The sequence below is a fragment of the Microcebus murinus genome, chromosome 16 (genome assembly GCF_040939455.1).
Source record: "Microcebus murinus isolate Inina chromosome 16, M.murinus_Inina_mat1.0, whole genome shotgun sequence".
NCBI classification, from domain to species: Eukaryota; Metazoa; Chordata; class Mammalia; order Primates; family Cheirogaleidae; genus Microcebus; species Microcebus murinus.
This window is the reverse complement of record NC_134119.1, coordinates 11,050,720-11,067,881: the sequence shown is the minus strand read 5'-3', so window position 1 is coordinate 11,067,881 and position 17,162 is coordinate 11,050,720. Positions and strand designations below refer to the sequence as shown.

At 48.4% G+C, this 17,162-nt stretch overlaps 1 protein-coding gene across 9 annotated transcripts in view; it reads right to left on the bottom strand.

The window, feature by feature from the left end:
• Window positions 1–7,841: 7,841 nt before the first annotated feature.
• UBE2V1 (ubiquitin conjugating enzyme E2 V1) overlaps window positions 7,842–17,162 on the bottom strand; it is a 38,164-nt gene continuing 28,843 nt past the window's right edge. For 7 of the 9 annotated variants that reach the window (XM_076010877.1, XM_012766158.3, XM_020281969.2 and 4 more), the window contains 2 exons: window positions 10,578–10,703; window positions 7,842–9,386 (listed from right to left, as the gene is read on the bottom strand). In XM_076010877.1, the coding sequence (XP_075866992.1) occupies window positions 9,240–9,386; window positions 10,578–10,703 (273 nt within the window). In that variant the 3' untranslated portion in view covers window positions 7,842–9,239. Of the gene's footprint in view, window positions 9,387–10,577; window positions 10,704–11,182; window positions 11,340–17,162 lie in introns of all 9 variants that reach the window. The other 2 variants (XM_076010871.1, XM_076010872.1) reach the window with 2 other exon arrangements.

Here is a 17,162-nt window from a genome sequence, read left to right as displayed (position 1 = left end):
AAGGTCGGAGACGGCTCACCAAGAACCCGTGTCCCGCTCCCTCTAGAAAAGCCGCGCTCCCCGGCCTGGGAGGATTCTCGAGGCCAGGAGTTCAAGACCAACCTGGGCAACACAGTGAGACCTCATCTCTACAAAAAAAAATTTTTTTTAAATCTCTATAAAGGGATTTCACATCCCGGCACCAAGCAGTATGGTGTCGGAGGAGGGCCGGGCGGGCCCTGGGCGCCGCCTTTGCGAGCCTCGCTGGCCTGGCCGGAAGCGGGTGGGAGCGCGGGGCCCGGGCCGCCTGCGCGCCGCCCTCTCGAGGTCTCCGGGCTCCCCCGGCCCACGCGCACGCCGGCGCCTGGGGGCCCCGCCCCGCCCGCCCGTCCCCCCGCGGCCCGGCCATGGGCTGGGCGCCGCCGGGCGCTGACGCGTGGCCGCGCGCCCGGGTCCCGCCGCGCGCGCGCCCTCTGCCGGCCCAGGGCAGGCGCGCAGGCCCGGCGCCGGGCCGCGGGGCGTTTCCTCCCCTCTTCCGGGAAGTGCGGGCGATCCACGGCTGAGTAGCATTTACCGACGGGGCGCTCCGTGCCCAGGGCTGCGAGGAGCCCGCTCCGCGTAAAACCCCACGTACTACTTAGAATAACCCCGTGCAGCGGATACCAAAAGGCAGAGAGGTTAATGAACCTGCCCAGGGGCACACAGCTGGTAAGCAGAAGAAGCCGATTCCTGGGCCTGAACTGGGGTCCATTGAGGTAGAGACACGATGGGATGGATGATCTCACCTCCACTCACCCAAGAGTTCGAGTCCTTCCGTCCACTCACCCATTCACAGGTATTTATGGAGCACCTATTGTATGCCAGGCATTGTGTGCCACAGCAGAGCACAGCTGTGAACACGACTGGCCCTGGCCCTGCCCTCTTGAAGCTGACATTTTAATGGGGTGTGGAGGGCGCAGATAATAAATATCAATATATTAATATAATTCTCAGTTGTGACAGAAACCAGGTGACGAGCCTGTGTATGTTCCCCAGTGTCACCCAGCCCAACATGATTTTTTGCCACATCTGAGTCCCACCTGTGCTAATTATGTACTTGGCATGCGCTTCTAGACAATTGGTTTTCGCTTTAAATGTATTTTTTAAAGATGTAAAGGCTGGGCCGGGCGCGGTGGCTCACGCCTGTAATCCTAGCACTCTGGGAGGCCGAGGCCGGTGGATCGCTCGAGGTCAGGAGTTTGAAACCAGCCTGAGCAAGAGCGAGACCCCGTCTCTACCATAAATAGAAAGAAATTAATTGGCCAACTAATATATATAGAAGAAATTAGCCAGGCTTGGTGGTGCATGCCTGTAGTCCCAGCTACTCAGGAGGCTGAGGCAGGAGAATCGCTTGAGCCCAGGAGATTGAGGTTGCTGTGAGCTAGGCTGATGCCACGGCACTTACTCTAGCCTGGGCAACAAAGCGAGACTCTGTCTTAAAAAAAGAAAAAAGAAATGAAAAAGTAAAGGCTGGGCATGGTGGCTCATGCCTGTAATCCCAGCATTTTGGGAGGCTGAGGCTGGAGGATTCTTGTGGCCAGGAGTTCAAGACCAACCTGGGCAACATAGTGAGACTTCATCTCTACAAAAAAAAAATACATATATTTTTAAATCTATATAAAGGAATTTCACATCACCACACCAAGCCGTATCGATTGCCATCTATTAGACGGCATCCTGGGCTGAGGGCGGTGGTGGCGGCTTCACCCTTACGTTAATCAGCATCCTTGGCAACCACCTCAGTTCCCGGGTGCAGACAGTGGTGCTGGAATCTGCCCCTGGAGGCCCGAGGTGGAGCCAGCCCCAAGGCCAGGCCCAGGGGATGGAGGTGGCCTTAGCTTCTGGAGGTGGTGGCCTGCAGGCTTCTCTCTGCCACTGTGGCCTGTGCTTTTTCTCAATTCTGCTGGTGACCCTCAACAACCTGAGGGGCAGGCCTTCCTGGCCAAGCTGAAAGCCATGGCTTCCGTCTAACCCCCGCCCCACGGACGGTACTAGAATGGGGACTGTCTGGCCCCACTCTGGTCTCAGGGGCCTGCTCAGGCCTGACCCTCAGCATTCCTGCTGGGGAAGGTCTGGCTTCCGGCCTGTCCGTGTGCTTGCCCTCCACCCAGCCACCGCTTCCCTTCCACCCAGCCATCATTTAGTGGGTACAGGGCAGAGGCAGCAGGAGTCCCCACAGGACATCCAGACCCTTCCCTTGTCACCGCCAGTGGCCTGACAAGCACAAGTGACCCGCCCAGAGGGGAAGGCCGGGCCCAGCCCTGGGGACTAATTCGTCCGTTCAGCTAACACCTCCTGGCTGTGCTGGGCACTGTTGTTAGCGCTGGCTTCGCCACCGGGAATGAGCCAGGCGAGGCGCCTGCCTGCGCGGGCTGCGTGGAGGAAGGAATGGCCACGCTAACAAATCAGGCAGCAGATATTAATACTTGCCACGATAAAACACAACCAACTGATGTGGATGGGGAAGGACCGGGGATGGCTACTTTAGATGGGGCTTGGGGAGAGACACGTGGGTGACAACTGGGGCCCGGGGAGCCCACTGTGCAGAGACAGGGGGCGCAGGAAGAGCATTCTGGGTAGAGGGAACAGAAGTGCAAAGGCTGAGCTGGGGGTGAGGTTGGGAGCTGAGCAGGGTCCCAGCGGTGTGGGGAATGGCCTGTGAGGGGCCAGGGCGAAGTTGAGAGCCAGAGCGGTGACAGTGACTTGGGCTAGGCAGGAAGTGTTGGGCTGAGGACCAGCTTTTGAAGGCAAGAGGTTTCTCTAGTACGAACTGAGAGCACCAGCTTGTTGGCGTGAGCTCTGCGCTTCTCAAAGCACGGGGACGGGCAGGAGACACCAGGGACACATGCGGAGGGGAGGCAGACTCCCCGTCACCGCCGAGCCATGGGTGGTGCGGGGGGTCAGGTCGCCCTGCCGGCCGCGCCACTCTGACTCATCTGCACACAGCGGATGACCCCGAGCAGGCCTCAGCCTCACGAGGAAGTCCTGGAGGTAGATCTGCTGTCATCCTGAGCTCAGAGCTAGGCACGTGTAAAGGTGACTCATTTCAACACCTCCTCATCCGGGGGACTCGGAGAGGGTAGAGGCTACTTTCCAGCCTCTTGAGGGAGGGACTGAAAATGTCCCCGATTGGCCACAAGGGCAGAGTGTCCTATGTAACTGCACACGTGCAGCTACCTACCTGTGCCACAGGGCCACTAGGTGGCTGGCAGAGGTGGCCACCAGTCGGCCAGCCCTGCCAGCCACACCAGAGCCACTTGTTTATGCTTCCAATGACAGTTTCAGACGACAAGAACCCATTTATACGTATAAGGCACTTGACAGATGATGAGGAAAAGTAATCAGGATGAGCAAAGGACGCAGTTGGCTTCTCACCGTGAGGAAGGACACGCAGCCTCGTCCCCGAGAAACAATCACAGCCAAGTTCAGCTCAAAGATGGGCAGGCACGGAGCGCTCAAGAGGGAGGAAGGCAGCCCCCTGGGCTTGCCTGGCTGGCAGGAGGGGGAGTTGCCATTTGAAAATGTCAGAACTTAAAATGCCCATGTGCTTGCTCAGAGGAATCGCCGCTAGCATTTTATTCCACAGACAGATGCACACACACGTGCCCCAAGGCACAGCAGTGCAACACTGAGACCACCTCAGGCCCAGGTAAAGGCCTGGCCACCAAAGTGGTGGCATGTCATGTCCTGGGGTGCTCCGCAGCCACTCAGCTGCAGGGCAGATCTCTGGGCGCTGCTCTGCTTCTGGAAACATCCAGGTGGGGAGGAGAGTGAGGCCACACTCCCACTCGTGTAACAAGGGGCAAAACTGTACAGGAGGGAGGGGGCGGGGGGACCGCCGGCCCGAAAGTGGCTCAGTCTTGGAGGGGCTTCACCCTGCACTCCACCTCGTCTGTTTGAAGTACTTTCTAGGCGCATATAGTCTCTATTTAACAACTAAAAATGGGGTCTCCAGCTCAGATTTGTCCTAGCAGTGTAAGGGGCAGATGCACTTTCCTGGCCTTCACCCCCCACTTCCTGTCACAGTGACAAATATACCCTGCCTTTCACCGACTCTAAAACAGACACTCTCACGTCCTATCACCTCCGGTATCGGGACATTTCTTACAACTAATAGTTTCTTTTTTTTTTCATTTTTTGATACAGAGTCTCACTCTGTTGCCCTGGTTAGAGTGCCATGGCATCAGCCTAGCTCACAGCAACCTCAAACTCCTGGGCTCAAGCAATCCTCCTGCCTCAGCCTCCCAAGTAGCTGGGACTACAGGCATGCACCACCATGCCCGGCTAATTTTCTCTCTCTCTCTCTCTCTCTCTCTCTCTCTATATATATATATTTTCAGTTGGCCAATGAATTTGTTCCTATTTTTAGTAGAGATGGGGTCTCACTCTTGTTCAGGCTGGTTTCGAACTCCTGACCTCGAGTGATCCGCCTGCCTCGGCCTCCCAGAGTGCTAGGATTACAGGCGTGAGCCACCGCGCCGGCCAATAGTCTCTTACACTTGTAACCAGCAGCGTTTTTTTCTTCATGGTATATAAACTAATGGCGCAGTGACCGGTGGGTGTGTTTCCCATCGGTCTCATAATCAGGTTCTAAGCGCCAAACACGTCCCTGGGTAGAGCTGCCAGGACCACAGGCCTCCTGGAGGTCAAAGGGACACAACATCGACAATCTTGGGAGGACAGGGCAACTGGTGACAGAGGGCCGCATGTAGCTGTCTCGACCGTGGCCTGAAAGCTGGGTGCAGCCCAGGGATGAGTTGAGTTTATTCCACACGGGGTGTGAAAATGTTAATTGCCACATAAATGTTGGGATATTTCATATAAAATCTGCATTTTCAGCTTCTCATGGAAAATCAGAAAGATCAGGCATTCACTAAACCCATGTGCCTAGTACTGAGTGACCTCTTCACACTTACCTGTCCCCACCCACCTGCGTGGCATCAGACACACACTGGAACCCCAAAGATGTGGCCTTCGCAATCATGGTGACAGGATGAGCAGCAGCAATGAGACACTGTAGCACTGACATCTGCCGCGGTCCCCTCAGCCTGACAGCTCTGACGGCACACGGGTGACCTTGCGCAGGCCTCACAAGGAAGTCTTCGAGGGAGATCTGTTGTTATCGTCCCCGCAGCTCAGAGCTGGGTCAGCCACGCCAGCAGCCTTTCTTGCAAGCTGGAAAGAGCGAAGATGTTTCCCAAACTCTCCTTGAGTTTCCTGCTGAGTAAGCAAACCCCCAACGCGGCATCCTGAACTTCCTTCGTGGGTTTCCATGATGAGGGAGTGACGTGGAGCAGGGACGGGCCAGGAGAAGGAACGTGACTGTGTCCAGACCCCAGGGGTCTCCTGAGGGAAAAGGCAAGAGGCCAAGCAGGGATCCCTTGGCAGGATGGCAAGCGAACACGGAGTCTGCAGGATCTGGTCTGTTTACTTGACACCGTCCATACCGCTGTACATCACAACTAAAGGCGACAGTGCAGCCAACGGGGCCCCTACCCAAAGGGCCCAAGAACTTCCTTGATCAGAGATGCAGCTCAAGGGACTGGCCTCACCCCAAGACCAGGGAGGTGGTCAGAGGTCACGGGGAAGCACAGACCTACGGCTGGCTTGCTATTGGTCAACGGGGGGGTGCCTTCCATACCTACCAACTCCCCCAATTTTGTCAGGTCACTGTGGAGACCTCCCCACACCCCAAAGTTCCACACAGTGAAAATTAACAATTGGGCCAGGCGCGGTGGCTCATGCCTGTAATCCTAGCACTCGGGGAGGCCGAGGAGGGAGGATTGCTCAAGGTCAGGAGTTCAAAACCAGCCTGAGCAAGAGCGAGACCCCATCTCTACTAAAAATAGAAATAAATTAATTGGCCAACTAAAAATATATAGAAAAAATTAGCCGGGCCTGGTGGCGCATACCTGTAGTCCCAGATACTCAGGTGGCTGAGGCAGGAGGATCTCCTGAGCCCAGGAGTTTGGGGTTGCGGTGAGCTAGGCTGACGTCATGGCATTCTAGCCCAGGCAACAGAGTGAGACTCTGTCTCAAAAAAAAAAAAAAATTAACAGTTGGATATATCCTCTGGGGCAGAAAACCTGGCGGGGACTGGGGGCTGGAGGTTTGTGAACCAGAGAAATCACCTGGCAAAAGTGGCACCCTTTGAACCTGATGAGCACTTCTTGTGTGCCCTAAGTTTAGGCCTAAACTCCATCCATAAAATTTTTTTTTTTTTTTGTAGAGACGGGGTCTCGCTCTTGTTCAGGCTGGTTTCGAACTCCTGACCTCGAGCAATCCGCCCGCCTCGGCCTCCCAGAGTGCTAGGATTACAGGCGTGAGCCACCACACCCGGCCCCATCCATAAAATTTTGACACTAACAACAAAGGGCTAATTACACAACCGTGGGACATAATGCCCACAAGATCACAGATTCAAACAGCTGTGAAAGACGTTCTATTTAAGCTTCTGAGGCCCTAAGCCCAGTTCCACTTAGCCCACTAGTAAGATTCAAAGCATACACTCTAAGATTTTGAGATAGGACTTGTTTTCTTCTATGGGAACTCAGGACAGAAGAGGTACCGCTTTTACATTTAGCCTTGAATTTACTTTGGGGTTTTCCAACATTTTGAAATAATTTTAGAACCTCTCGTCCTCCTCCTCCCTGCTTGGGAGGGTTGACAGAGTGAAGAACCCACAAGTGTTTCTGGCCCAATCCACTTTGAGAACTGAGAGCAGCCATTCACTCCAGAGGACTGTAACGACCATTTGGCAGAGACTCAGGCATGGCTTTCTGGAGGGTGACCTATTGGAAGAATCTGGCCTTTTCCTTGCAGCCAGTTCTTCTGACACCTGAGCTGGTCCCAACAGCCAGAAGGGAATGGCCTGTTCCTGCCACAGGATACCAACCTCCTGCCTGTAGGCGGGTGGTACCACAGCAGGAAGTTCAAATCCTGGGTAAAAACAACTAGACACGTCCCTACTCCTTACACAGTAGATGGTAGACAAATTGTCAATCATCAGATCAAAACTTTTGTTTCAAACATCAAAAATTCATGTGAAAATCTTAAGCTGTTTCTTTCTCCCAATAGACTACTAAGTTCAGCCAATAAATGGCTTCTAGTGGAGACTTAATAGCAAACGAAGAACCTTTTTTAAACTAACACCTTTTAAGGACAGGAGTTGGCAAACTATGGTCTATGTGCCAAATCTAGCCCACTGCTTAATCTTGTAGGGTCTCTCAAATGAAGAACAATTTTTATAGATGAATATTTGCAACTTTTAGTCCCAGTTAAGCAAAATGTTATTCCCTAAGTGAACTCCAATCTTCATATTAGGCCAGTAACATTACAAAAATATTATACTCTATTTTGAATTTTACCAATAAAAAAAATTTATGGAAATTTGTTTTTTCTTATCTAAGTACTTACATAATATCCTTGATTTTTGCCTAGTGGTCTGCAAAGCCTAAATATTTACAAATTTAGGCCCTTTGTAGGAAAAGTTTGCCAATCCCTGCTTTAGGATGTCTATTGAATCCTAGACATCCAAAACATTAAATTCTGTCCCTAAATTAATATGCCAAGAGGAAGAAGAGCACAGCCTGTTAAATATTAACGCACACTTTTCTTTTATTATATTAAAATCAGGCAATGGTCTGACAATAAAAAGGCTGCTTATGGAATACTGTTACGTTAAACTCTGCTTACAGGATGTTAAATCCTTAGAACTAAGGTTTTCCCCAGAAAAAGATGAATGGAAATCGCTTTTCAGACTTTTGACAGTTGCTGCTCAAAAGGTGTTTTTACACAAATACTAAATTAAAAAAAAAAAAAACTTTAGTACACAATGAATTGCTTTTATTTCGGTATGCATCCACATTTCAGCGTTTAGTGGTCCTGAACAGAAAGTGGAAAAACGCAGCAATTTGCCAGGAAGTCAGCCTGCCAATTTCGGGGATCTGCTGTGCACACCCAGTTCTTTCTGGATCCCTGCTGAGGGTCGTGAGAAGCAGCAGCACCAAAACCAAAGTATGAACTGAATTCAAGGTTCTTTTTGTTCCAGTTGTCAGATTCCAAACTAGACCCCAATGGATTGCAAGGATGACCACATGAGAGCCCTGTTCAAAACTTCTTCAATGTTTAAAAGCAAAAGCAATTACAGGAAAATAAAACAATTCAGAGGGACCATGTGTGCTTAGGAGTGTCTTCATGTGGGCTTTCTCCAAGTTTAACCACCAAGGACTCTGAGAGCTGGCAGGTCTGAGTAACCCTGGTGACTGTTCTTTTCACCTTATCAAAACCTGAGCTAAAAACGCATCAGCTGATGATGACAGCAGAGGGTGGCAGGGCTGAGGACCCCAAATTTATTTCCCAGGCTGGTGGAGTGAATAAATGCGGTTCCAAAACTAAACGAGGGAGGTCAGAGACTCTGTCCAACCTTACCTGATGGCTTCTGGCCAAAGCAAGGAGTGTCATGTAAAGTGTTGGGTGATGACAGTGCAAAGAGGGACGTGAGGAGGAGGGAGGAGAAGCAGCACCCCTCGATAAAGGTGGGGGAGAGAAGATATGGAGAGCCCTGAATTCCTCACCAAAGGCCAATCTCAGAGGGGAGCAGAGGGGTTACAATCTACGCTTTGGCCAAGGGCGGGAGTGGAGGAGAGGGGGGAGGGGACGATGGCTTGGAAGGGGGCATCATTTAAGACTTAAAGAAAGAAACCAGGGGTGCAGGCAAAGCACCCCGAACACCCAGCAGTAGTCCCACAGGCTGCGACCTGAAACCTTCACATCTCATCTACTCTAACAAGCCCCCGAGCTGGAGGGCTGTTGCAGGGAGGGATGGAGGCGGGGGAAGGGGAGAGAAGGCAGAGACCCCAGGCCATGTAATCAGCAGCAAGGTGATTGTGTGATGTGTCTTTTCACAGTCGAGTTAGATGTGCCCCACCAGTGATGATGGGAACCAATTTAAATATACTTTCTTGATCCCAGAAGTTCAACTACGTGGACAGTGGTTACACTTGACAGGATGATTTGTTATAGCACAACTTATATATTTCAAATGGACAAAAAATTAGTATCATTTACAGTATCTTAAGATAAACTGCCTTTGAATGGGAGCTTCCTTTCCAGTACTTTGAGGTCTACAAGACATATCTAGAAAATTTACTACTGTGGAAAATGAAGACTGCTTAAATCGAATAGGGGTAAGGGGAAGGGCCTGTGGTTTTTCCTTTTGATTAATTGCTGTAACACTGTCCTTCAGGTGGCTGAGGGAGTTTCATATTTTCTTTAGACATCATTAGGCGCCGAAGCTCTTGCAGGACAACTTTGATGCTATATGAATTCTGCCATTTTGCTAGCACTGATATGGCTCTTGGATCCACCTAAAAAAGGCAAACAAAAACAAATTACTCTCCAGGCTCCCAAACAAATAGCTGTATGCTGGAGATAAGCTATAGTACACACTTGAGTTAAGGGCAGTTTTTCTAGTTGAGCATGCTGTCCACAGAACGATACTTGACATATAGAATACTTACCTAGGTGATTCCCTCCCTCCAGTCAGTTTTTCCCTTTTTGTGCCCCAACCACCTCACTATTTGGCAGAAGGAAATAATGACACTGACAGCTGGCAGGATATGACCCAGCCCAACTCAGCTCTAAGGGTGCCCAGGGCTGCCCTTGCTCGACTCTGCCCCCAGGTGGTGGGAAACGAAGCCGGGCCAGTCAGGAAAGAGCAAGGCAGAGGGCAGCGGGGACCCTTGCTCTAGTGACAGGGGCCTGCACAGAGACAAAGGCTCTCAGGTTAGTGCAACGTTTCCCAAAATAAATTCCCCAAAGCATGGGTTGAATTTTGGGTTCAGGACTTTACGTAGAACTCAGATACAACATTAAACACTGAATACACAGTGACAAGGCTCATCTCTTTTCAATTTTCTTTAAAGTCTTCTGAAGATCTCAAAGACAAAGGCTTGGCATGATTTTAATAAGAGTTACACCCTTTAACACTTGTTGATCTTCCCTTTGAACAAGAAAGCAGGTCTCAAAGGCTCAAAGCCTTTGGCAAATAACATGAGTAAGAATTTGTTAGCACCTTCTGCTTTGGTAATATTTATTGTTACCAGTACTACTTTCTTATGATGAGTGGGACTGGTTTCCATTTACAGTTGTGAAATCATAGTAAAAATAAATTTAAAAAGCAAGGCCACTCAAGGAAAAGAATGTTATGTACCAGTGGTTCACAATTAAGGCCCAGGAGGTAAAGGTGTTGTTCTGGTCAAGATCTTTCACCTCTGTGACTCAGTTTCCTCATATCTACCTCAAACGGGTATCATGAGGACTGAATGAGCTCGTATCTCAAAGTGACCAGCACAGAGCTGGCTCAGAGGAAGTGCTGTATGAGTGATAGATACAACTGTGAAAAGGGTCCCACCCCAAATCTGCACTCACATGCACCATGATACATTTTTCATCAAATGATCAAGGAGCATATGGAATTGGGCCCAGTCCAATGTCCCTGATAACTACAAAGCATTTCTCAACCCCGAGGAACAGTGGGGGCAGAAAGAACAACTTACCACTCCATTAGAACTATTAACTCCATTCATATTAATTTTTGTTACAAATCTTACAAAGGGGGGTGCTTCTGGGTATTTAGGTCCACATTCTATTTTAAGGCTGTATATTCGGTTTTCATAAATTGTCTGGAAAAAAAAGCGTACAAAGATGTCAGGCAATTACAAACAAAGAATTCGAAAAGGTAGAACTTGTGAAACCCCATTTATTCCCGACTGTAGCACTGGTGCATCTGCTTATAGCACAGTCTATTTGTTACGTGGTTAAAACAGTAGTAACTAGTTTCCATGCTAGTTTATATGAATTCTGGGCCTTGAAGAAACTAAAAAAAGAAAACATTTAAGCTAGCATCACTGAAGTTCTTAGCATTGTTAAGTCCAATCAGAGAGACCAGTTTTTATGTTAGTTTCCCTACTGTGCAGCCCTGTCCTACTCTCTGGGGACTGGTGTGCAGGAGGCAGTCTTCATTCTAGGAAACCACACTAAAAGATCACTCACGCTAGGCTCATCAGCCAATGTATTAAATACCACTGTGTGCAAAGCACTCAACAGGCAACTGCTTCGGAGAGCTCCAAAATTAAGACTGGGAGGGGGTTGGGGTACAGACCTGGAGCTGCTGCCCCTTCTCCTCCACTCTGGGCTGGGCACTGTGTAAGGGATCCCAGCCTGGGTTCCAGCCCTCCCTGCAGGCTTTTGCTTTGTTTTGTTTTGTAGTCATGATGACCAGAGCGATTACTGGTATTTAGTGGGTGGGGATCCCAGGCCTGCATAGGAAACAGTAGTCCTTCTTAAAAGGCCAACTATGCCTGTGTTGAGAATCATTGAAAATGTCCAATCCCCCAGGCCAATAACCTTTAACATCCACCTGATGAGCAGCAAGACACACTGCTATGGCCCGGCTGGTCCTTCATACCCCAAACTACCTCACACTCTGAATACCCAGTTCAATACCAGCTACTCCCTAACTTGCTGTCCTATGTGAAGTCATGCTGTTATCATGTATGCCTGAAGGTGACAGCCTCCCATCTGAGTAGCCCGCTTGAGGGCAAGGGCCACCCTCCTGTGGGCTCCCCTCGCAGGCATCAGTGCTCCTTCCTCACTAACTGTTCCAGTGTTAACAGTGACACCTATCAGTCTTTGAGGGGGGACTATATCACAGAGGATGTGATTTAAATCCCTGAAAAAAATCTGCAACATATTTTAGATCCAGAAGGCATTCATGGTAAACCCACAGAAACTCTCGTCCACAGGGCTCCCAAACTACAACCACACCAAACTCAAACCTGGATCTCCACCCACACTCAACCTGCTCCTCCCCTCGCTTCTCTAGTAGGTGGTACCATCTACCCAGTTAAAGCAACAACCTAGCAGCCAGCCTCAGTCCCATTCCACCTACCTCTTACCTTCCGGCTGTCAGAAGGTCCCACTGCTTCCACCTCTAAGAGACCCACGTCCATCCATGTTCCTCATCACTACCACTTCCTCTGAACTCCAAGTCCCTGCTTTCTCTTCACTCCCCAACTGACCTCTTAACACCAGAAGAAGCTGTCTCTGCTGGCTTACACCTCCAATGGCTTCCTAGTGATGTGAGGAGGAAGCCCAATTACCCCCCCCACCTGTGCAGCCCTGACCTCCTGTCCTTTTACCCTTCTCCCTCCATGCCAGGTGTCTCTGGCCTCCTCACTCCTCTTCAAACATGCCTTGGGGGCCTGCACCAGCTGCTCCCCTCTCACAAGTCCTCCTAACCCCCCACCTGAAGACTGGCACTCAGCCACACATCAGCCTCCCTTACTACATGCGGACTGGACTGCCGAGGGCAGGGCCTCAACGGGGCGCTCAGATGTTTGTTGAAGCAATAAATAGTGCTCTTCACTCTTTTACAAAATGAATACTTCCTTGCAATTAATGTGTTTCCTCAAAGAAAGAAAATTGCCTCAGGCTGGGCGTGGTGGCTCACGCCTGTAATCCTAGCACTCTGGGAGGCTGAGGCAGGCGGCCTGCTCAGGAGTTCAAGACCAGCCTGAGCAAGAGTGAGACCCCATCTCTACTATAAATAGAAAGAAACTAATTGGCCAACTAACATATATAGAAAAAAATTAGCCGGGCATGGTGGCACATGCCTGTAGTCCCAGCTACTTGGGAGGCTGAGGCAGTAGGATTGCTTGAGCCCAGGAGTTTCAGGTTGGCTGATGCCACGGCACTCACTCTAGCCTGGGCAACAAAGCGAGACTCTGTCTCAAAAACAAAAAAAAGAGAAAGAAAATTGCCTCAGTAAACAGAACAAGTAGGAAACAAACAAGGGTATGACTTATATACAGATTTATAGAAAATACTATGAAAGGTCTATCCTGAGCACCTAGCACAGTCTCCACCAACAACTACATACTCATTAAGTATCTGCTGACTGACTGGATCCCAAATTCATCTCTAAGTGTGCCCAGTATTCATGCTCCCATGGTTTTACCACACAATTCAAAGAGAGAAGATCTTATATAAAAAAGTCTTTTGGGGTGCATGGGCTCACAGTAATTACTAAAATCACAGTCTTAAAAATCTTTGGTAACATAATTTTGGAGGCTTCCACATACCAATTCAGTAATCTGGCAGCAAGTTTTGTGGCCAAACTATCAAATTTCTGAACACTGATATTCAACTGGCAATTTTACTGGAACACAGTATAAAACAACAACAACAAAAAACGCCCCATGTCAAGTGATCACAAAGACACACCTGAAGGGTCATTTAAAAGTCCCAAGCTAGACTTCCTTTAGTAGAAAACAGGGTACAGGGTTTTCTTTGTTTATTTTGTTCATTGATGCTCCATGGACCTGCTAAAAATGGTTCATCAAAATGTGCTGTGCCTGAAAGAGAATTGCTGGAACATTCTGTCTCTGTGAGGAACACTACTCTTCTTCCTCTTTTTTTTTGAGACAGAGTCTCACTCTGTTGCCCGGGCTAGAGTGCCATGGCGTCAGCCTAGCTCACAGCAACCTCAAACTCCTGAGCTCAAGCAATCCTCCTGCCTCAGCCTCCCAAGTAGCTGGGACTACAGACATGCACCACCACGCCCGGCTAACTTTTTTCTATATATATTTTTAGTTTGCCAATTAATTTCTATTTTTTCAGTAGAGATGGGGTCCCACTCTTGCTCAGGCTGGTTTCAAACTCCTGACCTTGAGTGATCCACTAGCCTCAGCCTCCCAGAGTGCTAGGATCACAGGTGTGAGCTACTGTACCCAGCCTGAAGAACACTACTGTTAAGATTCATTATTTGATCATGAAACAAACACTTTCTACTTTGTTGATATGGTTTAAGTTTCATGGGGCAACTTGGCAATGCCTATCAAGATGAGAAACAGACATGCTCAGACCAGTGAGGCCATTTCTAGGAATTACAGATGGACTCATACTTGCACAGTAATGGGAAGCAATGTCTGCAACAGTAAAATAAATATGGCACATTCATATAACTGGATACTTCGTAGCCTTTTCAAAGGCCCACTCCCCCACAGAAATACTGCCAAGACACAGCACTTGGTAAACACCGTAGGATGCAGATTATGTACCACTGATAAAAGCAGTCATACATCTTCTTCCAACTCTGGGCATATTTGTGTCACACAGGCTATACCATCCATTAGGCAGTACAGGCCCAGAGCAAACTTTTCCTGGGCCTTAAAATATATGTATGTGTGTATCTATAAGCCTAGTCTGTTCATAATAAAAACACGAAAGTCCAACAAAGAGATATTCTATAAAACACTTGATCGGTACTGCTCAAAATGGTCAGAGGCACCAAAACTAAGAAAAAAACCTGAGAAATTGTCATAGCCACAACGAGCCCAAGATATGACCACTAAATGTAATGTGGTATCTTTGATGGGATTCTGAGAAAACAGACATAAGGTGAAAACTAAGAATACGTGAATAAAGTACGGACTTTAGTTAATAATAATGTACCGATCAATATTGGTCCATTGGTTATGACAAATGTACCATAACAATATAAGGTGCTAACAATAGGGGAGACAAGGGTAGGGAGGGTATATGGAAACTTTCTGTACTATCTTTGCAACTTTTCTGTAAATCTCAAAAGTATTATATAATAAGATTTATTTTAAAAATATATAAAATATGAGAAAAGGAATAAGGTATTACCTATAAAAATATACAAAGAAAATTACAAGATCTAAATATATAAAAAGGTAGCATTAGGTCAACTAGTCAACTGCTGCTACTCAATCCAAATCTTACTTAGTTACATATAAAATACATTTAATGCACAATGTGGGCACATGCTACGTTAGAATGCTGATCAGTTAGAATGGAGATACGGCAGTTAGAGATAATTCAGGGAAAAAAGACACCACACTAAATTACAACACAGAATTTAATAGGGGGAATTGTTAAACAGGTGTCAGGAGACTGAAAGAGCAAAAGGTAACTGAAGTTAACACAGAAGAACAAACTACAGGAAGCAGGATGGAAACCGTTAAGGCTGGGGAATGAAGGGAAGGGCTGGACTTTATCAGACTAAGGAAGAGGTCCCAAGAGTTGAACTCAGACCTTTGAGGAGAGGGCACTGCTTGGTTGCTGCTAGTATGGCAGGGGGGGGGGGAATGGTGCGATGAGGCTGGTTCTGTGAATGCCCCAAAAAAGCTAGAGGCTGGAGCCCACTGCTGATGCCAGGATAAAGGGCTGTTACCAGAGTGGCGCAGACAGAACAAACAGCAAACAGGATGGAGGAAATCCCTTCTCCTCCCCTTGCCTTTCAGGCGCTCTCCTATGTCCCTGACTGGTGGAACCTTGACAGGAAGCCAGCTGAGGAAGGAAAAATGTAGTGTGCAGAATCCCAGCCCCAGTTTCCAAAGCACAGCAGAGAAAGGTGGGTTTGGAGCTTGCAAACCAGCACCGGCACACACCCCTCCGCCGTGGCAAGACACAATTATCCCTTGTGCAGACTCTCCCTCTTCCTACTACTCACGGTATCCATCTAAGTCAGCACAGGACCCATCTCTAGGCAATATTAAGTATTCATTTCTCTGATTAAGTCCTAGTGCCACCCAAATATTCTACAACCTAAGGACTGACTTGTCAAATTAACCAGAAGCTCCTAACATAAAATAAAAAGGTGGCACATGCTCCTTCCTATTTGCTTGCTATTCTTGTCAGTGCCACCCCAGCATGAGCTCCTCACCTTGGCAGCTGGTTCTGGACTCCAGCACTCCGGGTCCCGCGGGTCCCCAAACCCCCATCAGCCTCGCACCTACCACGCAGGGACCAGCAGCAGCAGAGGGCACCTTTCCTCCAAGCGCCTCTGTGTTCTGACAGCCGGGGTGGTATTGTTTTCTGCAACATTATCTCTGTGTTTGCAGACTGTGCAATTTTCGCTTTTTCAGTCCAACACCTATCTGATCAACTTCCTATATTAAATTATCTCTGTTGTCTAGTATTGGATATAATATAACCAAAGGAAATAAAATCAGTATCTTGAAGAGGTATCTGCACTTCCATGCTCAATGTAACATTAATTCACAATAGTTAAGATGTGGAAGCAGGGCGAGGTGGCTCACGCCTGTAATCCTAACACTCTGGGAGGCCAAGGAGAGAGGATCACTTGAGGTCAGGGGTTCGAAACCAGCCTGACCAAGAGTGAGTCACCGTCTCTACTAAAAAATAGAAAAAAATTAATTGGCCAACTAAAAATATATAGAAAAAATTAGCCGGGCATGGTGGCTCATGCCTGTAGTCCCAGCTACTCAGGAGGCTGAGATAGGAAGATTGCTTGAGCCCAGGAGTTTGAGGTTGCTGTGAGCTAGACTGATGCCACAGCACCACAGCACTCCAGCCAGGGCAACAGAGTGAGACTCTGTCTCAAAAAAAAAAAAAAAAAAAAAAAAAAAAGGCCGGGCATGGTGGCTCACGTCTGTAATCCTAGCACTCTGGGAGGCCAAAGAGGGAGGATCACTCGTGGTCAGGAGTTCAAGACCAGCCTGAGCAAGAGCGAGACCCTGTCTCTACTAAAAATAGAAAATAAATTAGTCAGACAACTAAAAATATATAGAAAAAGTTAGCTGGGCATGGTGGCGCATGCCTGTAGTCCCAGCTACTGGGGAGGCTGAGGCAGAAGGATTGCTTGAACCCAGGAGTTTGAGGTGTTGTGAGCTAGGCTGGCGCCATGGCACTCACTCTAGCCTGGGCAACAAAGCAAGACTCTGTCTCAAAAAAAAAAAAAAAAAAAGATATGGAAACAACCTAAGTGTCTGTCAATGGATGGATGGATAAAGACAATATGGTGTATATATATATACACACAACAGAATATTACTCAGCCATAAATCAAAAAGAAATCTTGCCATTCACGACAACATGGATGAAACCGGAGGACATTATACAACTGTATAATCTCATTTATATGTGGAATCTAAAAGTTAAACTCAGAAGCACAGAGTAGAACGTGGTTGCCAGGTGCTGGGCTGTGGGGGAACAGGGAGATACTGGTCAAAGGGCACAAACTTTCAGTTATAACTTCTGGTAATCTAATGTACAGCATGGTGACTACAGTTAATAATACTGGATGGGACAGG